Consider the following 13,325-nt stretch of genomic DNA (forward strand, 5'->3'; position numbering starts at 1 on the left):
AGACTATGTAGAAAAATAATCAATAGTATTTTTGTATTGTTTTATAAATAAATAAATATTAAAAAAGAATTCCGGTTAATATTTGATTCACCCTCGTATATAACCCAGCCACCTGCCTCGACCGTGTATGTTTATGCAGTAGTAGTTTTCTTACGATCCGGAGAGGAAATGTCGGTCAAACTAAGCCAACAGATGGCACCACAAAAAGTAGGTCTGTCTTTTTCATTGAATTGCATTAAGAAAAAGCAAAAATAATTAAAAACTTGATGCTGTTTGCAAATAAACAAAAAAGAATATATGAAAAAATAAGAGTAACTATTACTAATTATTTCATAAAAGAAAGTCATAAATATAAGTAGTTTAATATGAATAAAATTTAGTTTTGAGATACATTTGGAAAGCAATTCGAACTTCATATTTCTATGATTTATTTTACTGATATTATTGATTTTATTATTTGTTCTAGTTAAACAAAATTATTTATTGTTGAAATTATTAATGTAGCTAAGGAAAAAATTAATAATATTTAAGACCTCAATGACAAAAATATTTAAAACATATCCATGATCAGAATTATTAATAAAAAATATATTACTTATATCCAATATAAATATAATAATGATTAGAATATATAACACTCCAACTTAATTTGCAAAGTAAAGAATCTTTGTACCTTTAAAATCGGAATAATTTCAATTTTTGAAGGAAACATTGTTAAAAAGTAGTGATAATTGTAATTAAAATGTTTGAGGGAATCAATTTTCAAATCAAATAATTTGAGGAAATCATTTGGTAAAAAGTCAATGACACGAATGATAAATGAGAAAATGGATTTAATATTATTTAATATAATGTATATATTTATTCAAATTGAACCAAACATCATATATACATTTAATAATTTATTTGTTGCTTAATCTTAAAGCTTCTTTCTCGCTGCATTCAGCCCCTAATAATTTTATTTGAAAATTTAAAAGAGCTTTTGAATTAAATAGTTAATTGTATTATTGCAAACCTTATTTCTAAAATAAACGGACTATGAGCTTTAAAATGTATAAACAAACGTATTGTACTCATGACGCACAGTTGGAGGAAATGTACTTTTTTTATTCAAAAATGTCCAGAGACTTCAATTTTCTTGCGATTTTGAATTTTTCTGTTTTAAATTAAAGATCATTAAATTCTATAGATCTTGACTCTCCGAAATTTTGCCTCCTCTATTTTTTTATAAATAATTTCTCCAGTCAAAGTATGAACAAAGCCTTATTATCGGTGAAATTTTTTTTTTTTTGCTAAAAGTGCTTCCCATTAATGTAGGAATGACATTTAATAACAAAAATAATTTAAAAGTTAATAATAACCACTGTGATAAACAATTTTTGTGTCAAAATATTAGAATTTGAGATTTTTTGAATTATAATTTCCTTCAATAGTCAGAACGACTTCAGGTATTCCTTAAAATAATAAACATTTAATAATATTTGATAAAATATAACAATTTAAATTTTTGTAAACAAATTATATAAACAAATTTAAAATGTTTGCCCTTTCGCATAGAAAATTTTTTTTGCACTGAAAATGTTTCAAGCTATTGGACGAATGACTGCTAGTAACAAAAATATTAGAAGAGTTAACAATAACCACTGTTATTAGCAATTCTTGTGACAACATATTTAAACTTAAGGTTTTATCCGTAGCCATTGTAGCGATTAAAGAAAATAAAAATTTTGATAAAACTTGACATTTGAATATTTGTCACGAGAATTATTTATAACAATGGTTATTGTTAACTTCTCAAATATTTTTCTGACTAGCAGTTATTCGCTCAACAGCTTAAAATATTTCCAGTGTTAACAAAATTTTATGCGAAAGGACCAAAATTTCGAATTTCTTCATCTAATGTATTTACAAAAATTTAAATTGTTATATCTTATCAAATATTATTAAATATTTGTTTTAGGGAATACCTGAATTCTTCCTGGCGCTTGAAGGAAATAATAATTTGAAAAATCTGAAATTATAATATTTTGCCACAAGAATTATTTATAACAATAGTTTTTATAAACTTTAAAATTATTCTTGTTATTAAATGTTATTCCTACATTAATGTGAAACACTTTTATCACCAATAAAATTTACCGATAATAAGACTATTTGTTAATTTGTTTATCAAATTTGTTTGTTACAAATAAATGGAATGATAAACAAATTATTTGTATTTTATGATTCCCTAAACATTAATTTAAGATAATATAAAGTTTTCCTGATCAGTTCTCAAAGCGTAAAAAATTGTTATGTACACAATTTCAGTTTTTCCATGCTTTGAGTAGAAAAATTATTAATAAGCAAATAGAGAAGACAAAAGTTCGTAGTGTCAAGCTGAACGAAAAAAAATGAATTTCCTCCTACTGTCCGTCATGAGTACGGTACGTTTGTTTATAGAGTTTAATAGTTTATAGTCTATTCATTTTCGAAATGAGGTTTGAAATAATATAATTAACTATTTAATTTAAAATCTCCTTTAAATTAAATTTTTTTAATAAAATTATTAAAGGTTGAATGCAACAAGAAAAAAGCTTTCAAGATTAAGTAACAAATAAATGATTGTACTGCATAAATTTATATATATAATATTCGGTTAAATTTCAATAAATATATACATTATATTAAATAATATTAAATCCACTTTCTCATTTATTAGTCTTTTCATTGACTTTTTACCAAATTATTCCATCAATATACAATATACGTCATATATTTTTTATTTATTCTTCTGATCATGTAAATGTTTTAAATATTTTTATCATTGAGGTCTTTAATATTATTAATTTTTTTATTTGCTACATTAATAATTTTAACAAGAAATAATTTTTCAAACTTTAACACACAATAAAATCAATAATATGAGTAAAATAAATCACAAAAATATAAAGTTGGAACTGCTTTCCAAATGTATCTCAAAATTAAATTTTATTCATATTAAACTACTTATATTTACGACTTTTTCTTTTATGAAATAATTATTAACAGTTACTCTTATTTTTTCATATATTCTTTTTTGTTTATTTGCAAACAGCTTCAAGTTTTTAATTATTTTTTGCTTTTTCTTGATGCAATTCAATGAAAAAGACAGACCTACTTTCTGTGGCGCCATCTGTTGGATTAGTTTAACCGACAATTCCCCTCCGGATCGTAAGAAAACAGAAAAGTGGGGACGATACATGGGGCTGATATAACCAAAACAAGACATCGGCACAGAAAAAGATATTGGAGAATCACTGACACGTGAGCTGTGATTGGTGGAAAATTCAGTCCATGCAGTAGAGCGAGTATGTTTAAACGTGTGCATCAAACGCGAGCATTGAAGCTCGACTGCGATAAAATTATCTTTTTATATTCATAAATAATAGATTGAATTTCTTTATAGACGTGCTAGGAAACGTGTGAATAAATATTTTCCTTTCGCAGTGTTCTAAAATGGGGTGTGGAAGCTGTAATTGTGAAGACTACATATAGCCTAAAAAGGTGCGTAGTAAATCTAAGTAAATAACTTATTTATTTAAATTAACATAGAAAAAGTAAATTAGACTAAGTAAAACTAATGTAGACAAGTTATTTGACGGATTTTCGTTCCAATTTCAAACGAATATGAAGGTAACATAACCTCACTTTAGACTGTATAACATGTGCGTTGTATGATGTACGAAAAATGAGTGTACCACTTTGTAAATACTTTGTAATATATTAATTTTACTTGGTCTAATATGCTTTTTCTATGTTAACTTAAATAAGTTATTTATTCACGTTTAATAAGCACCTATCGAGGATGTATGTGGTCTTCACAATTGCAGGTTCCACACCCCATTTCAGAATACTCTGAAAGAAAAATATTTATTCACACGTTTCCTAGCACGTCTATAAACAAATGATGCCAACGGCATCAGCCGGTAACGTTGTACACGAAAATACGAAACCTGGCGGCCACTAGACGAGGCTCTAGAGAGTTCGTAATTTCCTGTACAACGTTACCGGTTGATGCCGTTGGAATTGATTGTTGAAATATAATTTTTTACATCTTTTATTATTAAGCTTTGTACTTAAACGTAGTTTTCTTTCGGCTCTTGCATTTCTCAAAGTTTGAGACCGATATTTTATGTATAAAAAAAGTTGGAACGTTCAAAAAATGTTGAGGTTCAGAAAAAAGATAAAATAATTTTCAGTGAAGTTCCTATCGAAATGCAGTACCTAAACGTACTTTATTGTACTCTAATAAATCTTCCAAAGTTTCGGCTCGATATTTTATTTACAAAAAAAGTTCTTAGGTTCAAAAAAACATTCAGTGAACGGAAAAAGTGAGGTCGGTAATATAGGTATTTAGCTGTGTCACATGCCCTTAATACACACGTTTTATACATACTCCCTCTACTCCATGGACCGAAAATGGCGGGTGCACATACCCGTCTATTTAGGTACGTCAAAGGGGCCCTCTAGTCGACATCGTGATAGAAAATACATATTTATAAATTAAATTAAAAATAGTAAACAATACATAAAAAATATTTTATGGGCGTTTTTAAAATTACAGAAAAACACTAATACTGTTTAAAATAGGCGACGGAAGCTTTTTTTTTTAACTTAATGATCTTGAAGTACAAAGTTTAACCTTACATGTCTCCCTGAATTACTCAGAACTGGTTCACTTACCTTTATCAGTTTTTTTTCGCCTTGATTCAGCACTAGAATATTCATATTGTACTTTACTTGTAACCTTTTTAATTTTTAGGTAACTATAAAGGCGGAGGGTGTGAAAAAATATCACCAATCTCATTAGAGCAGAATTTATAAAAAGTTCTTAAAATGTACATACCAACATTTGCATCAAGAGGACCCGCCTTCAAGAAATTAACGATATTATTAATTTCATTTTTATTTCCATTCATTTTCCAATTTCCGCCCACAAAAAATTTACGAGCCATGGTTCCTGCACTTAATTGGCGATAAACTTATTTAAAAAGATGCTTTTTTAGAGAACTTAAATGTTCGTGACAAAGTTAACTCTGGCCAATATATTATTTCGTATGACCTTTTAACCTTCGTCCAATGTAGCTAATGCTTTACAGCATCGATACATAGTACATGTCCAAATGATTCCAATATTGGCACCCTGCGCTTCTGCGCTTGCGCTAATGCGGTGCGCTGGTTGGCCTCGCTTAGTGCGCGATTCAAAATTACTTTTAAAAAAAATTCTTGTAATTTAAGTAAATAATTATTAAAATATGCACGAGAATATATACAAATTTGTAACTTTTGATTTCAGCCGAAAAAAAATTATAACACATATATTATATAAATAACAGTTTATTTTCATTGAATTCCAAAGAATATCTTATATTTTACAAAACATTTAATTTAAAAAGAAGTTTCTTGAAAAAGTAATTGAAAATGATTATTTAGAAGTTTTTGACATTTTTTATGTATTTCTGCGGGAATTCAAATAATTTTATAACCTATAAACACATAAATTGTCACGCCTGCATTGTAGTTATGTTTCTTTTATTTTTTACTTGAAGCGTCGTTTTGTCACGTCTTAATCAAAAAGAACAATATTCTGAGAGGAAATTTTTTTTAGAAAAAGTCAAATATTATCATTATTATATTCTGAAATTAACTTCTATATATCGAGCTGCTGAAATATTAAATGAGTCCTATTCAAAGATGTTTAGGAATGTTTAAGAAATTTCTAAGAAATCAAGGAATATTTGATCAATTTTCTGAAATGTTTTCAAATTTGTGAATATTTCTTATCTATTTGACTCGTCTCCAATACCTGCAAATATTTTCAACTGACTCGAATTTTTCTGAACATTTTAAAAAGTCATTCAAAATGTAAAAAAATTACATTATAATCTTCTAAATTTTCGCAAGCATTTGAAAAAATTTTGTTTATGCCCTTGACATTTCGAGATTCGCTTAAAGCTCCTATAGTTTACTTTTAACAGCTTCAAAAATTTGTATTTCCAATAATCTTCGAAAGTTTCAATTATTTTTGAATCTCTGGAATTCTACTTAATATTTCTTAAATTTTCTCGAATTTTTATATTTAAAAAAATGTGATAATCTTACGGACTTAGAAATTTTGCTCTAAAATCTTTAACACTCTTTTGCAGAAGATTGTAGGAATTCGTTTGATATTTCTAAAAAACTTTCGCAATTTCCTTTTAAAAATGGTTATTCAAAATAAAACATCGTTTGAAATTTGCATATGAATATGAAGAAAATTTTTTTTTTCTAATCTCCTTCTTTTTCTGATTGTTTTTTAATTCTGCAAAATTAAAAAAAGTTACCTGTAAAATCATTCAGATTCTTCTTTGAAAATATTTGAAATATTTTGTCAGGTGTTGAAATGTTCTTAAATGATCTGTTGAAATTAACTTTTCAAGATAAAAAATTATTTCAAGGTTTCAGTTAAATTTATGATAATTCAATTGTTAACGCCGATGAAAAGAAGAAAATGTCCCAAGACTCAAATATTTCTGAAGTTTCAATGCATATTGCAATGTTGCCGAATAGTGTATCATGACCTTAGAGAAAAGAAAAAAACGATGACATAACCGGCGGTAAAAAATCGACACAAATTTGTGGCTGTAAAAAGTGGACACGCGCGTGTGCACTTTTGACTGCCGAGTTTTTCTATTTCTGTTTCTTACGGCCCAAGTACCGTTGTCTAATTTTTACTGCCAATGTTCTATTAATGCGTTTTACAGATATGGCATTATTAATTACAATTCTATTTTTAGTAAGTAATTATATTTTCACTTTTTATTATCAGCAGCTACTAAAGTATATTTTTGGCATCTTTAAAACTTTTCATTTCTAGAAATCTTCTAAAGTTTAAATTATTTTTCAATCTCTCGAATTCTAAAAAATTGCACTTTAAAATATTTAACACTCTTAACAGAAAATTTTAGGAAGTCGTCTTTTTTATTGATTTAAAAATTATTTTAAAATTTGTGAATTTATGTTTTCGGTAGAAAATTATTGGTTGGAACATTAAATTATTCATTTTCAAATTCAAAATTTTGTTTGAAAATTTAAATACTTTGTTGAATTTTTTTTTGTGGGCAATAATTATTTTGTTTACTAAAAAGATAACTATTCCATTTTTTGTCGAAACTTGATCTTTTTTTATAAGAAAATTTAACTATGTGGTTGAAAATTGTATGTATTTTGATGAAAATTCATCTTTTTTGGAAGGATATTACTCTTTTTGTTCGTCAATTAATTTCTTTGTTAGAAAATTTCACTATTTTTTTGTTGTAAATTCAATTGTTTCTGTTACTAAAAATTAATCTTTTAAACTAAAAATTTAACTTTTCCCTTTCTCGTTCAAAAACGAACCTTTTTTACTTGAAAATTAATTTATTTGGTTAAAAATTGAACTATTTTGTTAAAAATTCCATTTCTTATCCAAAAATTTAATTAGTCTACTTTTGGGTTGAATATTTATCGCTTTCACTTAAAATTCGTTTCTAAAGTTAAAAATTGAACAATTTTAAGAGAAATATTTCTTTTTCAAATAATCAGATTTTTAGTTGAAAATTCATCTTCTTTGGTAGTAAATAATTCTTTTCGTTTAAAAATTCATCTATTTTATTTAAAAATTCATGTCCAGTTGGAAATTCGTATTTTTTCGGATTGAAAATTAATTTTTTAAGCTGCAAGCTCACGTATAAATTAACATTTTTTCTTAAAAATGTATTTATAGTTATTTTAGGCCCAGATATATTGACTCTTAAATCTATTTACATACCATAAATGATATTTTCTTTTTCGCAATAGATCTAATTATGGTAATTCGGGATTTTATACCAGAATGAATTTGAGCAGCTAATTATATCGTCATTCGTGAAGTCGGGCGAATTCGGATTCGTGTTCGTGCCTTTTCGGTTGTTCACGGAGCTGATCTTCGCAGCAGCGTGGTGTAAAGGAGCAAAGTGGGGAACTTTCTCCCTTTATTCTTAGCTCGCTTTGCCTCTCGCCTTTCTTAGTTCGTTTTTGCTTTCTTGAGTTTTTACTTTGCTTTTCTGTACATTTTTTTTTTATTAAAATTTGCTCTCGACGTGTCAGTTGGATGAATGACTTGTAATTTTAAATGAATGACTTGTTATTGAAAAAAACAGTTTTTGATGTATTGCGAAAAATCTACGCACTTTATTATGTGCAATGTATCGAATGTCATGTTCCAATTTGAAGTCCATTGGTTAAAAATGCAAGTTTTTCACACTTAATAATGAAGTAGCCAAATGCACCACATTTCTCGCCAAACAACGGTTCTATGACTGTCCATATTGTGTATGCAAGAGGTTTCTTTTATTGTGAGAAAATCATATAATGGGCCCTCAGACCCCAATTTTGATGTACTAAACCGGAAAATGTTCGTTTTTACATTAGGTGTCACGAAAAAATCACTCTGATACTTCGAAACCTGATTATGATGACCACAAAACGCATTTTACATGAAGTTTTGCAAAATTTGACTCGTTTTTTTTTGTGCAAATTTCTAATTTATATTAGCCCATAGAAAGAGCCATGAAATACACCAGAACGATTTTTTTTTTAATTTTCCCCCACTTCTTGAGGTTATATGAGGTCCACCATGTTTTTTACTCGCAAAGGGCCAAGCGGAAAAAATTAGATATTCTAAGCTACATTTTCCAAGCATTGGGGGGGGGGGTAGCTTTATTAAGAAATGCCCAACACACAAACACACACATGCATACATACATATATATACGTATGCATATATGCATTTATACATAGAGAGAATTTTCGTAGCACTTGTAGCATGTCTTGTTTTAAATGTGGCGCCATTTTCGTATGCGCACACTTATCTGCGCATGCGGAGAAGATTTTTGAAACAATATTATATGCCCCAATGTTCATCAACAAACATAAAAAACTACCACCATATGGCCGTCATAGGATAAAAAAAGGGTTTGCGTAAAAAGTCAAAAACTGGAGTGCAACGTGAAACTAGCACTCCAGCTTAAAAAACTTTGTAGATTTTGCAATTTTGACCCCCAAACATTAAAAGAAACTCCACCTTATAACCACCAAGAGACCCCCAAAGTATTCGATGGGAAAAATTTAAATTTCCAAACTTTAAGTTCCAACTTCACCGACGTTATCAATCTAGGTGTGGTACCTCACTAGCGAACCTACAATAAGTTCCAAGAACTAAAAAATTGCTATTTAAAAGAGATGAAGATATATCTGTCTTTCTTTAACCAATAGAATATTTTTAGTTCCTAGAAGTTATTGTAGGTTCGCTCGTGAGGTGTCGCATCTAGGTTTATAATATCCTTGGACCACCGTCCGTTAAAATTTAAACGTGTTTTTGCTTGTATTAATATAAACAAACGAAACGCTGCTCGTCGCGATCGGTGCACCAATTTTTTGTGTTTCTGTGATTTATATTGATTTATAATCCGGGTTGCGTTGTTTTTGTGGAAATTAGTTAATTATGGAGTCAAAGGATGATGCACCAAAAAATTGGCTAAGATGTAATCTTTGCTTTTGCCTAATGTGCAAATCCAAAGATCCTTTCTCCCTCATGTTTTGCGACCACATTTTCTGCAAAAACTGTATTGGAAAAGGTAAAATATTCATTCTTTGTCTATGATTTTTTTATCTCAATTGTTTCTCATTTTTTTTCTTCCTTTATTTTTAATATGAAACATTTCGTCTCAAAGTGTTTGTTGATTTCTTTATAATTGTTGCGAGTTGTCTTTGTTTACAGGTTTTTTTGAGGTTATGAATTTATCTTTTACTGTTTCTAACCTCGAAAAAACTGTCACTTTGCGCACACTTTGCAGAGAGGAAATATCGCCATTTCCATTCATGTTCACAAATTCCTGAAAAAAAAAATAATGGAAATAGAAAATTCCGGAAATAAAATTGCCAGAATTATAAAATATCCGAAACTATCAAATTTCAGAATTCTAAAATTTTGAGAATTTGAAATTTTAGGAATTTTTATTTTTTGGCAAACTTATGTTTCGAAAATTATTTTTTAACTGTTTTTCCACATTCAAAAATTCGGAAATTTAGAAAAAGGAAAATTTACTATTTTCTAGAATTTGAATATTTGGGTTGTAAAATTCCGGGAATAAACCTTTTCTGTCGTTTTATTAATTTTTCTGGTGAGAATGAAAAATTGTGCGAATTTCCATTTTTCGGAAAATTTCTGTTTCGACAGTTATTTTTTCTTTGTTTTTAAAAATTCTGGCATTTGAAAATCTCAAAAATTTTAGTTTCAAAGTTCACACAATAAAAAATTTCGGCAGTTTTATTTTTTGCGTAAAATTTCTGCTTTAATAATAATTTTTTCGGTATTTTTACATATTCTGCAATTTTAAGATTCAGGTTTTAAAATTTCGAAAATAAATATTTTCGGTAGCTTTATTTTCTTTCAGGAATTTTTATTTTTATTTAATTTGGTTTCGGTAATAATTTTCTTGGTATTTTTTCCATTCGGGAATTTAAAAATGCATTATTTTCGATAATTTGAAGATTTAAATTTTAAAATTCCGGGGATAAACATTTTCTGTCGTTTTATTTATTTGTGAGAATTTGAAATTTTCTTTTCTTTTTTTTTAAATTTATTTTTGAATAGTAATTTTTTCTGTCTTTAAAAATTCTGGAATTTGGAAATCTTGAAATTTACTAATCTCGAAAATTTGAGTTTTGAAATTCACACAATAAAAAATTTTGGCAGTTTTATTTTTTTGCGGAAAATTTCTGTTATGATAATAATTTTTTCGGTATTTTTACATATTCCGCAATTTTAAGATTCAGGTTTTAAAATTTCGAAAATAAATATTTTCGGTAGCTTTATTTTCTTTCAGGAATTTTAATTTTTATATAATTTGGTTTCGGAAATAATTTTCTTGGTATTTTTTTTCCGTTCGGGAATTTAAAAATACACTATTTTCAATCATTTCAAGATTTGAATTTTAAAATTCCGGGAATAAACATTTTCTGTCGTTTTATTTATTTGTGAGAATTTGAAATTTTCTGGATTTTACTTTCTTTTTTACTTTTTTACTTTACTTTACTTTCTTTTTTAATTTATTTTTGGATAGTTATTTTTTCTTTCTTTTTAAAAATACTTGCATTTGAAAATCTGAAAAATTACCAATCTCGAAAATTTAAGTTTAAATATTCACGCAACAAACAATTTTGGCAGTTTTATTTTTTTGCCGAAAATTTCTGCTTTGATAATAATTTTTTCGGTATTTTTACATATTCCGCAATTTGAACATTTTTCAACTTAATAAATAATTTCTGGAATGTACTATTTTCGGGAATTTTAACATTTCGAAAATAAATATTTTCGGTACTTTCACTTTATTTCGGGAATTTTTAATTTTCACAAAATTTCGGTCTCGATATTTTTTTTCAGGTATTTTTCTATATTCTGGAATTTGAACATTTTTTTAAATTCCTACATAATGTTTACAAATGGAAATTCAAAAATTTACTATTTTCGGGAATTCGAAGATTCTGGTTTTAAAATTTCGAAAATAAATGTTTTCGGTAGTTTTATTTTCTTTTTTTAATTTTCATTTTTCGGAAAAAGTTTCTTTCGGTAATCACTTTTTCAGTATTTTTCCACACTCGGGAATTGTAAAATTCGGAAAGTTAGTAAATAATTTCTAGATTTTGAAATTTGGGGAATTTACAGATTTGAATTTTTTGAAAATTTTAGAAATAATTATTTACGGTATTTTTTTTTTTCTTAGAAATCTTCATTTTTCGGAAAATTTTTGTTTCGGCAATTATTTTTTCAGTATTTTTCTATATACAGAAATTTGAAAGTTCGGAAATTTACTAAGTAATTTCTCGAATTAACGATTTTTGGAAATTTTATTATTTGGGTTTTAAAATTTCGAAAAAAAATTCTTACAGTAATCCTTTTTTTTTTTTTGTATTTTTCCACATTCTGGAATCTTCATTTTTCGGAAAATTTCTCTTCCAATAATTATTTGTTCAGTATTTTACTACATTCGGGATTTTAAAAATTCAACAAAAATTTTGTCATCCCCAAAAATCATTTGTGTAAAATTTTCGTCGAAAGAAAAATGTCTCACGATTTCCGCTTAAATTTCCCTGAAAATAAATATTAAAAACATTTTTTCTTGATTTACTAGAAAATTATTTGTTTATTTGTTTAAATAAAATTTGTAGACCCAAAATTTTAAATTAAATCCAAAATTTCTTCTGAAATTTAGCAAGAAAGCAATGCCCTCAATGCAAAACTGAAAACGCTCCGTCAATGGTTCTTCAAGAACCACTAAAGCCAAAAATAAAACACTGTTTTGAATCTAAGGAACAACTTTCTGAAAAATTGAGACAAGCGACTCTCTTTCACGAAATGCAACGCGCTTTGAACTGCAAACGTCTCAATGTCCTCGTAAGTTGATTTTATATAAAATAATACTTGAAATAACATTTAAAAAAACCCATTTATTTGATTTTATTTTTTTCTTAATTTAATTTTAATTTTTATATTAAGATTTACTGCCAGATACTTTAGATTTTAAGTCCGTTAAGAATATTTTGATTAAAAAAATTAAAAATAGAAATAATGAAATAAAAAAATTTTTTAAACGTAAAAAAAATATTAACTGAAATTTTTTAATTTGCCATTAGTATCTACTTAAAAAAATAGGTTCTATTTCCTTGAAATCTTAAGGTTTTTTTCTGAATTAACAAAGTAAAATATAAAATGTTTTATTCAAATAGTTAAATTTCCAACCAAGAAGATTGATTTTCTACCGGATAATTTGAATTTTGAACAAAATACATCAATTTTTATCCAAAAAGAATTTTTTTTTATTTAATTTAAAATAAAAGCAGTTGGATTTATCCAAAAACTATGAATTTTCAACAAAATACGTAAATTTTCAGCAATATTCAACCCCAAATGTGAATTTAAAAAAACATATTTTCAACCAGATTATTTTTTTACCAGACAGTTGAATTTTAACCAAAAAGGATGAAATTTCTACAAAGAATTATTTCAAACCAAAAAGATGAGTTTTCAACAAAATAGTTAAATTTTCGATTTAAAAAATTCTTTATTCATATTTTCAAGAAAATATATACATTTTCTGTAAAAAATTAATTTTTAACTATAAAAGATACATTTTTCAACTAACATTATGAATTTTCAAACGAAAAAATTAAGTTTTAAAAAAGTAGTTTAATTTTTAACCAAAAAGTTGAATTTTGCGACTAGAGAGATGAATTTTCAACTAAAA

At 26.8% G+C, this 13,325-nt stretch overlaps 2 protein-coding genes across 2 annotated transcripts in view; one reads left to right on the top strand and one right to left on the bottom strand.

Moving 5' to 3' along the window:
* Positions 1-5,107, bottom strand: part of LOC117180341 (triosephosphate isomerase) — a 16,843-nt gene extending 11,736 nt beyond the window's left edge. Inside the window, exon 1 of the mRNA XM_033372781.1 lies at positions 4,868-5,107. Coding sequence (XP_033228672.1) covers positions 4,868-4,976 — 109 coding nt within the window. The 5' untranslated portion in view covers positions 4,977-5,107. The remainder of the gene's footprint in view (positions 1-4,867) is intronic.
* A 4,275-nt stretch (positions 5,108-9,382) lies between these two features.
* Positions 9,383-13,325, top strand: part of LOC117179990 (RING finger protein 212B-like) — a 12,627-nt gene continuing 8,684 nt past the window's right edge. The window contains exons 1-2 of the mRNA XM_033372260.1: positions 9,383-9,656; positions 12,294-12,475. Of these exons, the coding sequence (XP_033228151.1) occupies positions 9,524-9,656; positions 12,294-12,475 (315 nt within the window). The 5' untranslated portion in view covers positions 9,383-9,523. The remainder of the gene's footprint in view (positions 9,657-12,293; positions 12,476-13,325) is intronic.

Source organism: Belonocnema kinseyi, chromosome 9 (assembly GCF_010883055.1).
Source record: "Belonocnema kinseyi isolate 2016_QV_RU_SX_M_011 chromosome 9, B_treatae_v1, whole genome shotgun sequence".
NCBI lineage: Eukaryota > Metazoa > Arthropoda > Insecta > Hymenoptera > Cynipidae > Belonocnema > Belonocnema kinseyi.